The sequence below is a fragment of the Trachurus trachurus genome (assembly GCF_905171665.1).
Source record: "Trachurus trachurus genome assembly, chromosome: 4".
In the NCBI taxonomy this organism is placed as follows: domain Eukaryota; kingdom Metazoa; phylum Chordata; class Actinopteri; order Carangiformes; family Carangidae; genus Trachurus; species Trachurus trachurus.
Window position 1 is genome coordinate 32,652,705 of NC_139898.1, and position 16,136 is coordinate 32,668,840.

At 46.2% G+C, this 16,136-nt stretch overlaps 1 protein-coding gene across 1 annotated transcript in view; it reads right to left on the reverse strand.

Moving 5' to 3' along the window:
• Window positions 1-1,828: 1,828 nt before the first annotated feature.
• Window positions 1,829-16,136, reverse strand: part of vcam1b (vascular cell adhesion molecule 1b) — a 35,840-nt gene continuing 21,532 nt past the window's right edge. The window contains exons 9-10 of the mRNA XM_083970301.1: window positions 8,549-8,809; window positions 1,829-4,661 (exon numbers count right to left, since the gene is read on the reverse strand). Coding sequence (XP_083826427.1) covers window positions 4,501-4,661; window positions 8,549-8,809 — 422 coding nt within the window. The 3' untranslated portion in view covers window positions 1,829-4,500. The remainder of the gene's footprint in view (window positions 4,662-8,548; window positions 8,810-16,136) is intronic.

Here is a 16,136-nt window from a genome sequence, read left to right on the forward strand (position 1 = left end):
CTGATACCTGCAAAGTGGGTCCATCATCATGCGGTTCTGGACTGAACCACCTCGGACCACGAGACAGAGAACTTACAGCTCCTGTTCTGTGAGGCAGGAAATACCAGCGTGGCAGGAGATTAAATAGACAAGATGCAGCAGAAACGCTTCGTCCTCTCTTACACAACAGCAGCAGCACTCAGAGAGTCAGAGGTCGCTGGGGGCCTGGCAGGACAGCGAGAGTTAACACGAGTGAAAAACACCAGCTGGAGCAGAAAAAGGACACATTTATCAACGCATTCGCTTTGTTTTAAGCTGAATCTGCATCAGCGAAGCCGGTCCACCAGGAACAGAAGCCGGGCCGCCGGGGGCCAGGGGTCCCCGAGGGGCCCGAGGTTCTGTTCACTGTCGCTGCTGTAGCTTAGTAAGATATCTGCACTGTGTCGCTGAGTGTCAGAGACAGGAAGCTCTGCACCAAAGTCAGCAAAATGCAAAAACACACACAAAAATACACGGAGAGACACTATAAGCAGAAAACAAAATTCTTAGACAGGAAGTCTCTGATATTCACAGTAATGGTCCGGTGCACGAGGGTCATCCTGTAGACCGCTGCGAAGGTCGAGGCCAGTCCACATCTACATTAATTGAGCAGCAGCAGCGACGACGACAGTCAGACGAAGCGAACGCTGCAGCTTCATGTTTATTTAAAGAAGTTTATTTTGGTTGTTTTCAGACGGAGGCTAAAGGGGGATCAGTCTAATTCCTGGCTCGGATCCTTTTGAATAAATTAAAGGGATAGTTCACCCAAAATTGAAATTGAAAAACTCATTATCTCCTCCCCCTCATGTGGACTAAGGGCTGGGAGAAGTTTCAGAGTCCTCCGTGGCTTCTCTGAGTTACAGGGGGTCTCGGCGTAGCAGTGCATGTCCATATGACGGTTGCAAATGGATACCAACTGTCTTCGTAACAAAAAGACACACCAAAAAACATCCAAATACCTCCATGCTGCTCGTATGTAATGTCCCTCTTGTATTGAAGCCCCGAAATGCGAAATTGTCCCGAAAAAAATTGAATAAGTCTATATTTCAAGCTTGTTTTGTAGCGGAAGCTTCTCAAAGCTCCTCTTCCCGGTTCGTCAAATTTGGAAGAACTGGGAACTGGTCTTTGCCCTTTAAACCTTTACTCATCATAAAGGAGAATTACATCCTAATTTGGATGTTTTTTGGTGTGTCTTTTTGTTACGAAGACAGTTGGTATCCATTTGCAACCGTTATATGGACATGCACTGCTACGCCGAGACCCCCTGTAACTCAGAGAAGCCACGGATAAATTTCAATTTTGGGTGAACTATCCCTTTAAATGTCCTGGTGGTGGTTTTTTCCCACTTCAACACAAGAGCTCATAGGCTCTCCAGCCTGTCGTCATGGGAACAGGAGGGTTTCAGTCGCAAGGTGTGAAGAAGACATGAATGTGGATCAGATCTTCGGTCTCTTTGTTTATCAGTTGGCTGAAGCACAGAAACTATATCACACTAATTGTCTTATAAACATGTGGTCGTATGGGACCGAACAGCAAAACAGGTGTCGAGTTGTTTTATTCAGAAGCTCAACACAGAGGGAGTTTAAACCCTGGGACATGTGGTGTTTTATTGTGTTTTTTAGGCTCTGATGTAGCTAGAATAAAGGCGTCTCTATGGTTACAGCATGTGATATCCTGAAGACTTCCAGTAAACACTGAATGTGGGGAGAAGTGAAAGGGAAAGTTGATTGAAATCCTGATGAAACAGAGGAAATTCCCAGTGAAACTTAAATCATGTTCCAGCAAAGTCAAACTCGAAAGTGAGGAAATAAATATCTCTTTAATAATAAAAGCACAGAAACTGTACACGAATCTACACACATACAAGTCTGATCAGGTCAAGAACTCCAGCAGATAGTTCAAACAAACAAACCCCAGTGTGGTTCTCAGATAACTGAATTCTTAAGTTTCACAGCTAAAACATTTTTAAAAAACTGAAGCCAAAGTTTCGACTGTTTCAGTTTAACTCTTCACATTCACTGTCATTCTGCTGAAAAATCAACGGGCTGCAAGAAGAGACGACTACACTGAAAGACGAGGGGGTGTTATTGCTGTTACATCTAGGATATCTTACAATATTTAGCCCTGGCTGGACCATGGAGATCTTCAGGGCTGAGCTGCTGTGGCTGTGTGGAGGCGTGGGAGCAGAAAGCTGGAACAGGATGTGGTTAAAACTCATGGGGAGGTGGACAGCGCTAAGTGATAGCATGCTACAAAAAAACAGAAAAACAAAAAAAAGTCCACAGAATGAGCTGGGAGTCTGGGACTGGTGTTCTGGATCAGAGCATCGGCATTCTGTGTTTTATGAGGAGCCACATTCTGGAAACACAGCACAGAGCAGCAAATAGCCTACTGGAATGTCCTATTGGGAGGTGGTGGAATGATTTGAAGTGGTAGTCACATGTTGGGAGGTGGTAGCCACATTGTTTGAAGTGGTAGTCACATGAATTGAACTGGTAGTCACATGTTGGGAGGTGGTAGCCACATCACATGAACTGGTAGTCACATGATGGGAGGTGGCAGTCACATCACTTGAAGTGGTAGTCACATTATTACAAGTGGTAGTCACATGATAGGTGGTGGTAGTCACATGTTGGGAGGTGGTAGCCACATTATTACAAGTGGTAGTCACATGAATTGAACTGGTAGTCACATACATGAATTGAACTGGTAGTCACATGTTGGGAGGTGGTAGCCACATTATTTGAAGTGGTAGTCACATTATTACAAGTGGTAGTCACATGAATTGAACCGGTAGTCCCATGTTGGGAGGTGGTAGCCACATTATTTGAAGTGGTAGTCACATGAATTGAACTAGTTGTCAGATGTTGGGAGGTGGTAGTCACATCACTTGAAGTGGTAGTCACATTATTACAAGTGGTAGTCACATGATGGGAGGTGGTAGTCACATCAATGTAGTCACATTATTACAAGTGGTATCACATGATAGGTGGTGGTTGTAGTCACATGACTTGAACTGGTAGTCACATGTTGGGAGGTGGTAGCCACATTATTTGAAGTGGTAGTCACATGAATTGAACTTGTAGTCACATGTTGGGAGGTGGTAGCCACATTATTTGAAGTGGTAGTCACATTATTACAAGTGGTAGTCACATGATAGGTGGTGGTAGTCGCATCATTTGAAGTGGTAGTCACATGATTTGAGGTGGTAGTCACATTAATTGAACTGGTAGTCACATGACTTGAAGTGATTTGAAGTCATATTCACATGATAGGTGGTGGTAGTCACATGACTTGAAGTGGTAGTCACATGATTTGAAGCGGTAGTCACATGACTTGAAGTGGTAGTCACATGATTTGAAGCGGTAGTCACATGACTTGAAGTGGTAGTCACATGATTTGAAGTGGTAGCCACATGACTTGAAGTGGTAGTCACATGATCTGAAGTGGTAGCCACATTATTTGAAGTGGCAACCACATGATTTGAAGTGGCAACCACATGATTTGAAGCAGTAGTCACATGATTTGAAGCGGTAGTCACATGATTTGAAGTGGCAACCACATGATTTGAAGTGGCAACCACATGATTTGAAGCAGTAGTCACATGATTTGAAGCGGTAGTCACATGATTTGAAGTGGTAGCCACATCATTTAAAGTGGTAGTCACATAGATAGGAGGTGGTTAGGGTGACCAGATGTCCCGAAAAATTTGTGACAGTCCCAAGATCCAAGCAGTTGTCCCGAGTCCTGTCTTCATTATCCCGAAAATTACACTAGAGCAGAGTCTGGAGTTTTGTTCCCATTAAAAACTGCCGGCTGCACACTGGCTGCAGCTGTTCCTACATTAACTATGAATGTAATACAGCCACTACCTACAGTAGTGGCGTGAATTGATAAGAGACTAATTTTCATTTACTGCTGACATGGAGGCTGGTGTCCCGGGAAAAAGCACAAACGGGAGGAGTGGGACTTCATGCAAACAAAGCGTTATTTTGCAGAGTTCGTAGAAAAGAATTTGGCATTTTGCACAGAGGGAAGTCGGGCATCGGGCTGCATGCGGGGTGATTTTGGCCGCCGCCTTGGTTAAAGCATGTGTGTGTGCGTGAAAGACGTCGCCACCAAGATGGAGAATGTGAATTATAGAAGAGAAACACACATTTCAGGACCGGTGACTTGTATCATCAGAACAGACATGTCCTGTGATTCTCAGCATCCTTCTCATGGGGGTGGGGGGTCGTCACGCCATTATTACCCCGTCCCGAATTTCACCCATTCCCATCTGGTCACCCTGTCACATGACTTGATCTGGTAGTCACATGATTTAAAAGTGGTAGTCACATGATTCAAAGTGGTAGTCACATGATGGAACGTGGCCATATATTGCGATGCCAAAGCCACAGGTTGCAGCAGCAGTCACACCTTTTGCATTAGCTTAACAGGTCTCAGGAGAGAAAGTGGGCGGCTTGAGCGGTGTGAGCACTCTCAGGCTGAAGGTGGTGCCGTTTGTGGCAGCTGATAGAAGCCTTTCTTCCTGGATCTCCTCAGGTAGTCGATGAGCAGAGCAACGGCCGCCAGCCCAGCGGCGGCGCAGATGGCTGGGACGATGACCACGCTGAGTCTGGGAGGAAGGCTGGTGCTTCTTTCTGTGTGGAGACAGAGCAGGGAGGGGTTTAAGTGAGTCTTTAAAAACAGGATAATGAAGAAACCATTTAATTTACAGTCCACTAATTACGTGATAATGCCAAGAAATAACAAGTAATTGCATAGAAATGTCAAGAAAGGCAAAAGATTTCACATTTTTGGCCAGAATTTTTCTCCACCAAGTCCCTGCAATTGACCGATGTTTCTTGACTATTTCTACACAATCAATCGTTATTTCTTGGCCATATTTCTTAGAAAAGAAGAGTTCCTGCACACATGGCCAACTTGCAGAATTTATTGCATTGCAACGTTTCGGTGCTAGACATTTTTTAGCTTGAAAATTGCAACATTTCGGTGCTAGACCTTTTTTAGCTTGAAAAAGGTCTAGCACCGAAACGTTACAATGCAATAAATTCTGCAAGTTGGCTATGTGTGCGGGAACTCCATCCATCCATCCATCCATTGTCCGCCGCTTATCCGGAATCGGGTCGCGGGGGCAGCAGTCGGAGCAGGGATGCCCAGACTTCCCTCTCCCCGGACACTTCCTCCAGCTCTTCCGGGGGGACCCCAAGGCGTTCCCAGGCCAGCCGAGTGACGTAGTCACTCCAGCGTGTCCTGGGTCTTCCTCGGGGCCTCCTCCCGGTGGGACATGCCCGGAACACCTCACGAGGGAGGCGTCCAGGGGGCATCCTATACAGGTGCCCGAGCCACCTCAGCTGACTCCTCTCGATGTGGAGGAGCAGCGGCTCTACTCCGAGCTCCTCCCGGGTGACAGAGCTCCTCACCCTATCTCTAAGGGAGCGCCCCGCCACCCTGCGGAGGAAACTCATTTCGGCCGCTTGTATCCGGGACCCCGTTCTTTCGGTCATGACCCAGAGTTCATGACCATAGGTGAGGGTGGGAACGTAGATCGACCGGTAAATTGAGAGCTTTGCCTTTCGGCTCAGCTCCTTCTTCACCACGACGGACCGATACAAAGACCGCATTACTGCGGCCGCCGCACCGATCCGCCTGTCGATCTCGCGCTCCATTCTCCCATCACTCGTGAACAAGACCCCAAGATACTTAAACTCCTCCACCTGAGGCAGGAACTCTCCCCCGGCCTGGAGGGTGCAAGCCACCTTTTTCCGGTCGAGAACCATGGCCTCGGACTTAGAGGTGCTGATTCTCATCCCAGCTGCTTCACACTCGGCTGCAAACCGCCCCAGTGCATGCTGAAGGTCCTGGCTCGAGGGAGCCAACAAGACCACATCATCTGCAAAAAGCAGGGATGAAATCAAGTGGCTCCCGAACCGTACCCCCTCCGGCCCTTGGCTGCACCTAGAAATTCTGTCCATAAAAATAATGAACAGAACCGGTGACAAAGGGCAGCCCTGCCGGAGTCCAACACGCACCGGGAACAGGTCTGACTTACTGCCGGCAATGCGAACCAAGCTCCTGCTCCGGTCATACAGGGACCGTACAGCCCTCAGCAGAGGGCCTCCGACCCCATACTCTCGGAGCACCTCCCACAGGATGCCACGTGGGACACGGTCGAAAGCCTTCTCCAAGTCCACAAAACACATGTGGACTGGTTGGGCAAACTCCCATGCGCCCTCGAGCACCCTGCGGAGGGTGTAGAGCTGGTCCAGCGTTCCACGGCCAGGACGAAAACCGCATTGTTCCTCTTGGATCCGAGGTTCGACTATCGGCCGAATTCTCCTCTCCAGCACCCTGGAATAGACTTTCCCCGGGAGGCTGAGGAGTGTGATCCCCCGGTAGTTGGGACACACCCTCCGGTCCCCCTTTTTGAAGAGAGGGACCACCACCCCGGTCTGCCAGTCCAGAGGCACTGTCCCCGACTGCCACGCGATGCTGCAGAGGCGTGTCAGCCACGACAGCCCCGCAACATCCAGAGACTTGAGGTACTCAGGGCGGATTTCATCCACCCCCGGTGACTTGCCACTGAGGAGCTTCCGGACTACCTCAGTGACTTCAGCTTGGGTGATGAATGAATCAACCTCTGAGTCCTCAGACTCTGTTTCCTCGACGGAAGGCGTGTCAGTGGGATTGAGGAGATCCTCGAAGTATTCCTTCCACCGCCCGACGATATCCCCAGTCGAGGTCAACAGCTCCCCTCCTCCACTGTAAACAGTGTTGGCGGAGCACTGCTTCCCCCTCCTGAGGCGCCGGATGGTTTGCCAGAATTTCCTCGAGGCTGACCGGTAGTCCTCCTCCATGGCCTCCCCGAACTTTTCCCAGACCCGAGTTTTTGCTTCCGTGACCGCCCGAGCTGCTGTCCGCTTGGCCTGCCGGTACCCGTCAGCTGCCTCGGGGGTCCCCCGAGCTAGCCAGGCTCGGTAGGACTCCTTCTTCAGCTTGACGGCATCCCTTACTTCCGGGGTCCACCACCGGGTTCGGGGATTGCCACCGCGACAGGCACCGGAGACCTTACGGCCACAGCTCCGGACGGCCGCGTCAACAATGGAAGTGGAGAACATGGTCCATTCAGACTCAATATCTCCGGCCTCCCTCGGAATCCGGTCAAAGCTCTCCCGGAGGTGGGAGTTGAAGACCTCCCTGACAGGGGATTCTGCCAGACTTTCCCAGAAGACCCTCACGATACGCTTGGGTCTTCCAGGTCTGACCAGCTTCCTCCCCTGCCAGCGGATCCAACTCACCACCAGGTGGTGATCAGTTGACAGCTCAGCCCCTCTCTTCACCCGAGTGTCCAAGACATACGGCCGGAGGTCAGATGACACGACTACAAAGTCGATCATTGACCTCCGTCCTAGGGTGTCCTGGTGCCACGTGCACTGATGGACACCCTTATGCTCGAACATGGTGTTCGTTATGGACAGACTGTGGCTAGCACAGAAGTCCAATAACAAAACACCACTCGGGTTCAGATCAGGGAGGCCGTTCCTCCCAATCACACCTCTCCAGGTAACACTGTCGCTGCCCACGTGAGCGTTGAAGTCCCCCAACAGAACGATGGAGTCCCCAGGTGGGGCACTTTCCAGCACCCCTCCCAGGGCCTCCAGGAAGGCCGGGTACTCTGCACTGCCATTCGGCCCGTAGGCCGAAACGACAGTGAGAGACCTATCCCCGACCCGAAGGCGCAGGGAAGCGACCCTCTCGTTAAGTGGGGAGAACTCCAACACATGGCGGCTGAGCTGGGGAGCTATGAGCAAGCCCACACCAGCTCGCCGCCTCTCACCATGGGCAACTCCAGAGTGGAAGAGAGTCCAACCTCTCTCAAGGAGTTGGGTTCCAGAGCCCAGGCTGTGCGTGGAGGTGAGCCCGACTATCTCTAGCCGATACCTCTCAGCCTCCCGCACGAGCTCAGGCTCTTTCCCCCCCAGCGAGGTGACATTCCATGTCCCTAAAGCCAGAGTCGTTGTCCGGGGATTGGGTCGCCGGGGCCCCCGCCCACGGCTGCCACCCAAATCACACGGCACCGGCCCCTTCTGAACCCTCCCGCGGGTGGTGAGCCTACGGAAAGGCGGGCCCACGTCGCTCCTTCGGGCTGCGCCCGGCCGGGTCCCGTGGGCCAAGACCCGGCCACCAGACGCTCGCCTGCGAGCCCCGACCCCAGGCCTGGCTCCAGGGTGGGGCCCCGGTAACGCCAGTCCGGGCGACGTACACTTCCTTGATGTTTTCTTTTTCATAGGGGCTTAGGGCATAGGAACTCTTCTTTTCTAATTTGGACTTAATTGTCACCCTCCGACGCACCTGCCGAAGAAAAAGATGTGCGAAGATTTTTTTTCTATGCTATTTCTAGACATTATGACGCAATTATTTGTTATTTCTTGGCTATTTCTAGACATTATCACGTAATTAGCGGACTGTAGATTAAAGGGTTACCAAAAATCGAGACTCTAAACCGGTCTGAACGGGTCTGTCTGACCTCTGACGCTGATGCTGAAGACTTTGACCTGGTACCCGAGGTCGTTGGTCACGTTGACCTGGTACAGCCCCGAGTCTCTGGCGGTGACGTTGACCAATAGGAAGGTGCCGTTGACGGAGTAAACCTCCAGGCCGTCAGCGAGTTTCTTCAGGATCACGGCCGACGGTGGGAAGCTGATGGTCTGGCAGCAGACGGTGACGTTTTGTCCCTCATGGACCACCGTAGATGGCAGGACCAGGACTGTGGTGTTTCTTGGAGGAGCTGGACCAGAAGAGCAGAGTGATGGCGATGATGGTGAATAACCAGACAGAAAACAAGACAAGAGTCAGCAACGACGCCAGTCTGCTTCCTGTTCGCAGTTTTGGAGTGAGTCAAAGTATTTTAGAAACGGTGTATAAGAGCCTGGTGGAAAGTATCTTATCATTTAATATGATCATGTGGTATGGAAACCTGAATATTAAAGGGAGGGAAACAAACTGCAGAAAATAGTGAACATGGCCTCTAAGATTTTAGGGAAGCCACAGAAACATTTGAGCTGTCTCTATGATTAATTAATTAGAAGTAAAGCTGAGAAGATAATTAATGACTCCTCTCATCCCATGTACAGCGAGTTTGAGCTTTAGCCTTCAGGGAAGCGGTATAGACGACCGATGGCAAGGAAGAAGCTATACAAAAAGTCCTTTGTCCCAGAAGCTGTCAGTGCAATAAATAAGATCAGAATGCGGTAGCTAGGTAGCCTGCCCTGTTTACTCCTGTTTTTTCCTTTGCTGAGGGTTTTCCTGCACAGCAGGTTCGTACTGTGGTGTGCTTTATGAAATTATGAAATTATGTACTTGAATGTGTGATGTGTGAAGTACAGTTACTGCCATAGGCTATTTTTATATATTTTTCTATCCTTGAAATGTTTTTTATTGTGTTATTATGTGTTCTGATGTTGTGAGACATGTCTATGGTGGTGAAACCAAAGAGGAATTTGCACTCTGTGGATAATAAAGTTTTCGTATTCGTATATTTTTTTTCGTAGGATAGGTCCAGGAAAGTCCCGCCTTTCCCGCCTCTGATTGGCTAGAAGGGCTCTCGCCTGATTGGTTGTTTGTTTTGGCTGTGAAACGCAGGCTGTCGGCAATCTACCAGTGTGATAAGTGCCTATCTACTTGGACTCTCTCTACTTATCTGGCCTGTCTACTACACTCTACCTGGTCTTTTTACTAAACTTAACCAACTCCTTTCTTCATTGCCTAAACCTAACCAATGGCACAATTACACTTCTCACTCAAACTCAAAATGTAATGTGTGGAATATAAATTTAAAAAATAATTCTTTCGGGAGGTGGTCAAGACGCGAACGATGTAGGACGTGTTTTTTCGCTCCTCGGGAATGTGATTATAATATAGTTTTAATATCATTTTAAGCTTGTCCACTGTCCGCAACTTCGAGGTGACCAAGTAGTTTTTAGGAGCCCTGCATCTTGAGAGCCAAACCTGCATTTTTGTCGAGCGGCCGGGTGAAAAATGAGTCTACCGATGAGTCTGCGAAACAGGCCGCAACAGGAGCCCGAATTACCTGAGAGGCCGAGTGCTAATGAAGAGATGCTACGCAGCATCAAGGTAATGATGGACGACCAACAAACTGAAATTGTGACAAAATTTGAGTCAATCATATCAGAGCTAGTTACGAAGGAGGTGGCGACTGCTCTTAAACCACTGCAAGAAAAAGTCTCCCTGCAAAGTGGAACTATTAATGACCTGGAGCGCTGCGCTAACGAGCACTCAGACCAGCTAACTAGCATGCAGGTGAATATCACCAAGCTATCTGCTACGGTGGAGTCTCTGGGCAAGAAATGTGAAGAACTGGAGGCACGCTCAAGATGGCACAACATTCGGCTAGTGGGTTTGCCTGAGGGAACCGAGGGTCCTCAACCTACACAGTTTACTGCCAAACTTTTAATGGACTTGTTGGGACTCGACGGGTTGCCCGGGCTCGACAGGGCCCACCGCACTTTGCGTGCTAAACCAAAGGAGGGAGAACCACCTCGCCCGATGGTCATCAGGGTGACACAATTTCAAACGAGGAACGCTATTCTACGCCGCGCTGGACAGAGCTCCCCCCTGCTACACAACGGGAAACGGGTGCACATCTTCCCGGACTTTACACCGACTGTGGCCAAGCGGAGGCGGCTTTTGTCCAGGTAAATGGTAAATGGACTTGCACTTATATAGCGCTTTTCTAGTCTCTTGGACCACTCAAAGCGCTTTACACTGTTGGTCACATTCACCCTTTCACACACATTCACACAGCGCTTGGCAGCGCAGAAATCTAACCATTCACACACATTCGTACACCCAATGGACACATCGGGGGGGCAAGTGTGGGTTCAGTGTCTTGCCCAAGGACACTTCGACATGTTGCCAGGAGGAGCCTGGAATCGAACCACCGACCTTCCGGTTTGTGGACGACCCGCTCTACCTCCTGAGCCACAGCCGCCCACATGGTGAAGAGGGAGCTCCATGCCTGTGCTAACGTCAAATTCGGCCTCCGGTACCCGGCTACTCTACACATCACCATGTCCGACGGCCAGACCTACAGATTTGAAGACCCGAACCAGGCCATGGAGTTCGTCAACAAGAGACTCAAGAAGAATCCCGGCCCGGAGAGTGACTGACTCTGAAATCCTCCAGCGCTTGTTGGCTCGGTTTGTATTTCTGCGGCAGTAGGCTGCATATTTAGCATCTATGCTGCTGTTATCTTATCCAGGGACTGACTATAGTATGGTGAACTGTCTGTAAATTTTTATTGCTCCACTTATAGAGTACATTGGTGCTCATTTTTATTTCTATTGTCATATTTCTCTCTGTCAGTCTCTATTTATGAGGATGTTTTTGACTGATGCAGTGCTTTTGAATCAGTTTTTCTTTTTCTTTTCTTTTCTTTTCTTCATTATAATACATGGCACCTTTTTATTTTATTTTTATTTTTATTTTTATTTTGGGACAGCACATATCCACACTCCCTGAGGTCGTTTAGTAGCACGGTTAAGCTGCAGATAACGACAGGTTTTATTTCAATGTGGGGTGAAGTAGCACGCATCACTGTTTGGATGCTTCTGCTAAGTGAGGAGGTTTGTTCGAATCTGGGGGGGTTGTTCGTGTTTTTTCGGGGTAATGACTGGCACCTACGCTACTTTTCCAGATGTATTGAGAGGGTTTTTTTTTTTTGTGTGTGTTTGTTTTGTTTTTCTCCTTTTTTCTTTTTACATAGTGAATTCTTTGTCCTTTAATGGCCCAGGTTAAAAGAACACTATCCAGTGTGGGTGGAGATGTTAGATTTGTAAGTTTAAACTGTAAGCGTCTAAATAATCCAATTAAGCGTAGTAAGGTGCTGCACTACTTGCGCCACCTGGATGCTCATATCATATACTTGCAGGAAACCCATTTAAAAGAGATAGATAGTGTTAGACTGAAGAAGAGTTGGGTCGGGAAAATATATCATTCCTCATTTTCCAGTAGATCAAGAGGCGTTGCTATTCTTTTACATAGAGATATTCCTTTTGTTCATGTTAAAACGATCTCTGATTCTGATGGCAGGTTTATAGCTGTCATAGGACACATTTTTGATGTAAAAGTGACTCTTGCTAATGTTTACGCCCCCAACTGGGATGATGAGTCTTTTTTTAGACGGGTTTTCTCAATGCTACCTGACTTGTCCATGTATGATTTAATTTTAGGTGGAGACTTTAACTGCTGGATGAATCCATCCTTAGATCGTTCTTCCCCAACCTCAGCTACTCAGTCCAAGTCGACCAAAGTGATTCAAGCCTTTATGAAAGAGTTTAATGTTGTTGACCCTTGGCGTTTTTTCAATCCGGATAGAAGGGAATACTCTTTTTTCTCTCACATTCACCGTACCTACAGTATACACGAATTGATTTTTTTTTAGTGAATAACAAGTTGTTATCCTCCATTTCCGGCTGCAAATACGATTCAATCGTGGTTTCGGACCATGCCTCCATTTCTATGAATGTTTATTTTCAGAAGTTTGTTAATACAAGACCACCATGGCGCCTAGATACACATTTGCTCTTAGATACAGACTTTATTAAATTTGTTGCAGAGCAGTTGGATTTCTTTTTTCAGGTCAACAAAACTCCAGAAGTAACAGCCTCAGGGTTGTGGGAAACAATGAAAGCTTTTATCAGAGGGGAGATAATTTCTTATAAGGCTCATCAGAGAAAATCTAGAAAAGAGAAGTTAGCCAAGCTTTCTCAAATTATCGCACTCTTAGATTCTTTATATGCAGTCTCAAAACTACCAGATACTTATAAGGAGCGGATGACTTTACAAGCTGAATATGATCTTATCATGTCGCAGCATACTACTGAACTTTTATTACAATCAAGATCCAAATTTTATGAACAGGGTGACAAGACGAGTAAACTCTTGGCCCATCGACTACGTCAAATTTCTGCATCTCAGTTAATTCCTCAAATTGAGACTGGCTCGGGCGTAACATCTGACCCTTTGGAAATCAATAAAACCTTTATGGAATTCTACAAATTACTATATTCATCTGATTGTCCTAATACTTCTGCGGATATGATCTCCTTCTTTGATAGGTTTAACACTCCCAATCTGGATCGAGTTGCAGCTGAGGAACTGGAACGTCCTATCACAGCAGTTGAACTTGAGGCGGCAGTTAAATCATTACAAAGTGGTAAAAGTCCAGAGTTTTATAAAACATTCTGGAAACAACTGGCCCCACACCTGTTAGAGATGTTCACTGAGTCTTATAATTCAGGCACACTTCCCCACACCCTAAATCAGGCTTGCATTTCTCTGCTTCTAAAGAAAGGTAAAGACCCACTTTCATGTGGTTCATATCGACCCATTAGTTTACTGAATGTCGATTTCAAATTATTGTCCAAGTTATTAGCCTGACGCTTAGAAGTTGTCTTACCTTCAATTATATCTTTGGACCAAACTGGGTTTATACGTAATAGACACTCCTTTTTTAATCTTAGAAGGGTGTTTAATGTGGTCTATAATCCTCCTTCAAATGCTCTCCCAGAAGCTCTGGTAGCTCTGGACGCCGAGAAGGCATTTGACAGAGTGGAGTGGGATTATCTTTTTTTTTATTTTGGGGAAATTTGGTTTTGGGGAAAAATTTGTTTCATGGGTTAGATTATTATATGCCTCTCCTCAGGCCATGGTCAGGACAAATGGCACAAATTCGGAATAGTTTCGCTTACATCTTTCTACAAGACAGGGTTGCCCGTTGAGTCCGCTCTTATTTGCTATTGTGATGGAGCCTCTGTCAATTGCTTTGCGGTCTCATCCTGATATATGTGGTATAACCAGAAATGGTGTAGAGCTGAAGGTGGCGCTGTATGCGGATGATCTTCTGTTGCTTTTGTCTAATCTGTCACGTTCTATTCCTGCAGCCCTTTCAGTCCTAGACAAATTTAGTAGATTCTCTGGATATAAACTTAATCTTAGTAAAAGTGAAATGCTTACTGTTAATGGAGAGGTAAACGATAATTCACTTCAGCTTCAAAATTTACCATTTAAGGTAGCGGACGCTGGCTTTGTTTATCTTGGAGTTTATGTTGCCAAAACATTGGTTAATCTCTATAAGGAAAATTTCCTCTCTCTGCTCACAAAAATTAAACAAGATTTTGAGCGATGGTCCCTACTAAATCTCTCCATAGCTGCCAGAATCAATGCAATTGAAATGAACATCTTCCCGCGCTTTTTATATTTATTCCAATGCATTCCTATCTTCCTTCCTCTTTCCTTTTTCCGTAAAGTAGACAGTCTTATTTTAGATTTTATTTGGAACAAGAAAACTCCTAGGTTGCGTCTACAAGTTTTACAGAGGCCCAAAGCTTTGGGCAGAATGGTGTTACCAAACCTCCTTTACTATTATTGGGCAACAAACATTAGAAATCTGAACTATTGGGTTAAGTATGGAGATGTTGAGGTCCCCCCATCATGGTTGATTTTGGAAGCAAATTCAGTTCAGCCGGCGTCATTGAAAGCGTTACTGTATTCGCCCTTGTCTTTTTCTACTTCTGGTCACACTAAGAATGTGATAGTTGCCTCCAGCATTAAAATATGGACTCAGTTTAGACGTCATTTTGGCCTTCAAACTCTTTCAACTGAGGCTCCACTTGCAGCAAATCCTATTTTTCCCCCATCGTTATTGGATAGCACCTTCTCTATATGGGCTAGGCTGGGCATAAAAACTATTAGAGACCTGTATGTTAATTCTATTTTTGCTTCTTTTCAACAATTGGTAAATAAATTTTTGCTTCCTAAAGAACATTTTTTTAGATACCTCCAAGTCCGAAATTTTGTCCGTGGCTCATTCCCAGGATTCCCCACTCTTCCCAAGTCTTCAGACTTTGAGACTTTTCTGAAGCCTCTCTCTTCATTAAAGGGGGCAATCTCCTCTATTTATTCAAATATTTATAGTCTTTGTCCAGGCTCTTCTGTTGTACTTAAAACAGTTTGGGAGACAGATTTGGGAGAGGTGATTGTTGATGATGTTTGGGAAGAGATTTTGCGCAGAGTACATAAGTCTTCAATATGTGCTGGTCACAGCTTTATGCAATGTCGAATCCTTCATCGAGCCCACTACACTAAAGCCCGGCTCGCAAAAATGTTCGATACAGTGTCTCCACTATGTGATCGATGCCAACAAGCCACAGCAAATTACTCTCACATGTTTTGGAGCTGCTCTTCTCTGACTAGATTTTGGTCTGAAATCTTTAGTACTTTATCCAAAATAACTGAAAGGGATGTGACTCCCAATGCCTTAACTGCCCTATTTGGTGTATGGCCTTTCCCTCCTACTCTTTCCCCAGCTAAAAAGGATTTAATAGCATTCACAACTCTGCTGGCCAGGAGGTTGATATTGCTAAAATGGAAATCCCCAGTCCCACCTACCTATACACATTGGGTTAAGGAAGTGCTTTATTTTCTTAAATTAGAAAAAATTAGACTGACTCTGACTGGAAAGGATGTCTTATTTGAGAAGACCTGGAATCCCTTTCTGTCTTATGTTAATAGCACAAGATGTCCGATCACTGTGAACTGAGTACTGCAATGCTGAGCCTGTGTTTTTGTTTTTTTCCCTTCCCTTTTTTTTTTTTTTTTTTTTAATTATTATTTTTTTACTAATTCACTTTTTATATATATATGGGTATGTGTGTGTATGTGTATATATTTTTTTGTATTGTTATTATATATTCTTTATTATTACTAACTTATTTAATTATTTTTAATTGATTTATATTTCCTACTACCTGCCAACTCATATCTATGTTTCCCTATTGATCTTATTAGTCTATTTATTTATTTTGAGTATTACAACTGTTATTACTTATATATTTTTATCTATTCATACATTAATTTATTCATTTGCTTATTTATTTACCTACCTTTTCTCTTCCTCTATCATCATCATTATTATTATTTATTTATTTTTTTCTTTCGTTTGTCCTTAATTTACTTTTACCTATGCATGTCCATCTGTTGGGGCTGGGTGCCGGGGGGGTGGGGGGGTGGTATCTGTTCTGGGGTATATTGTA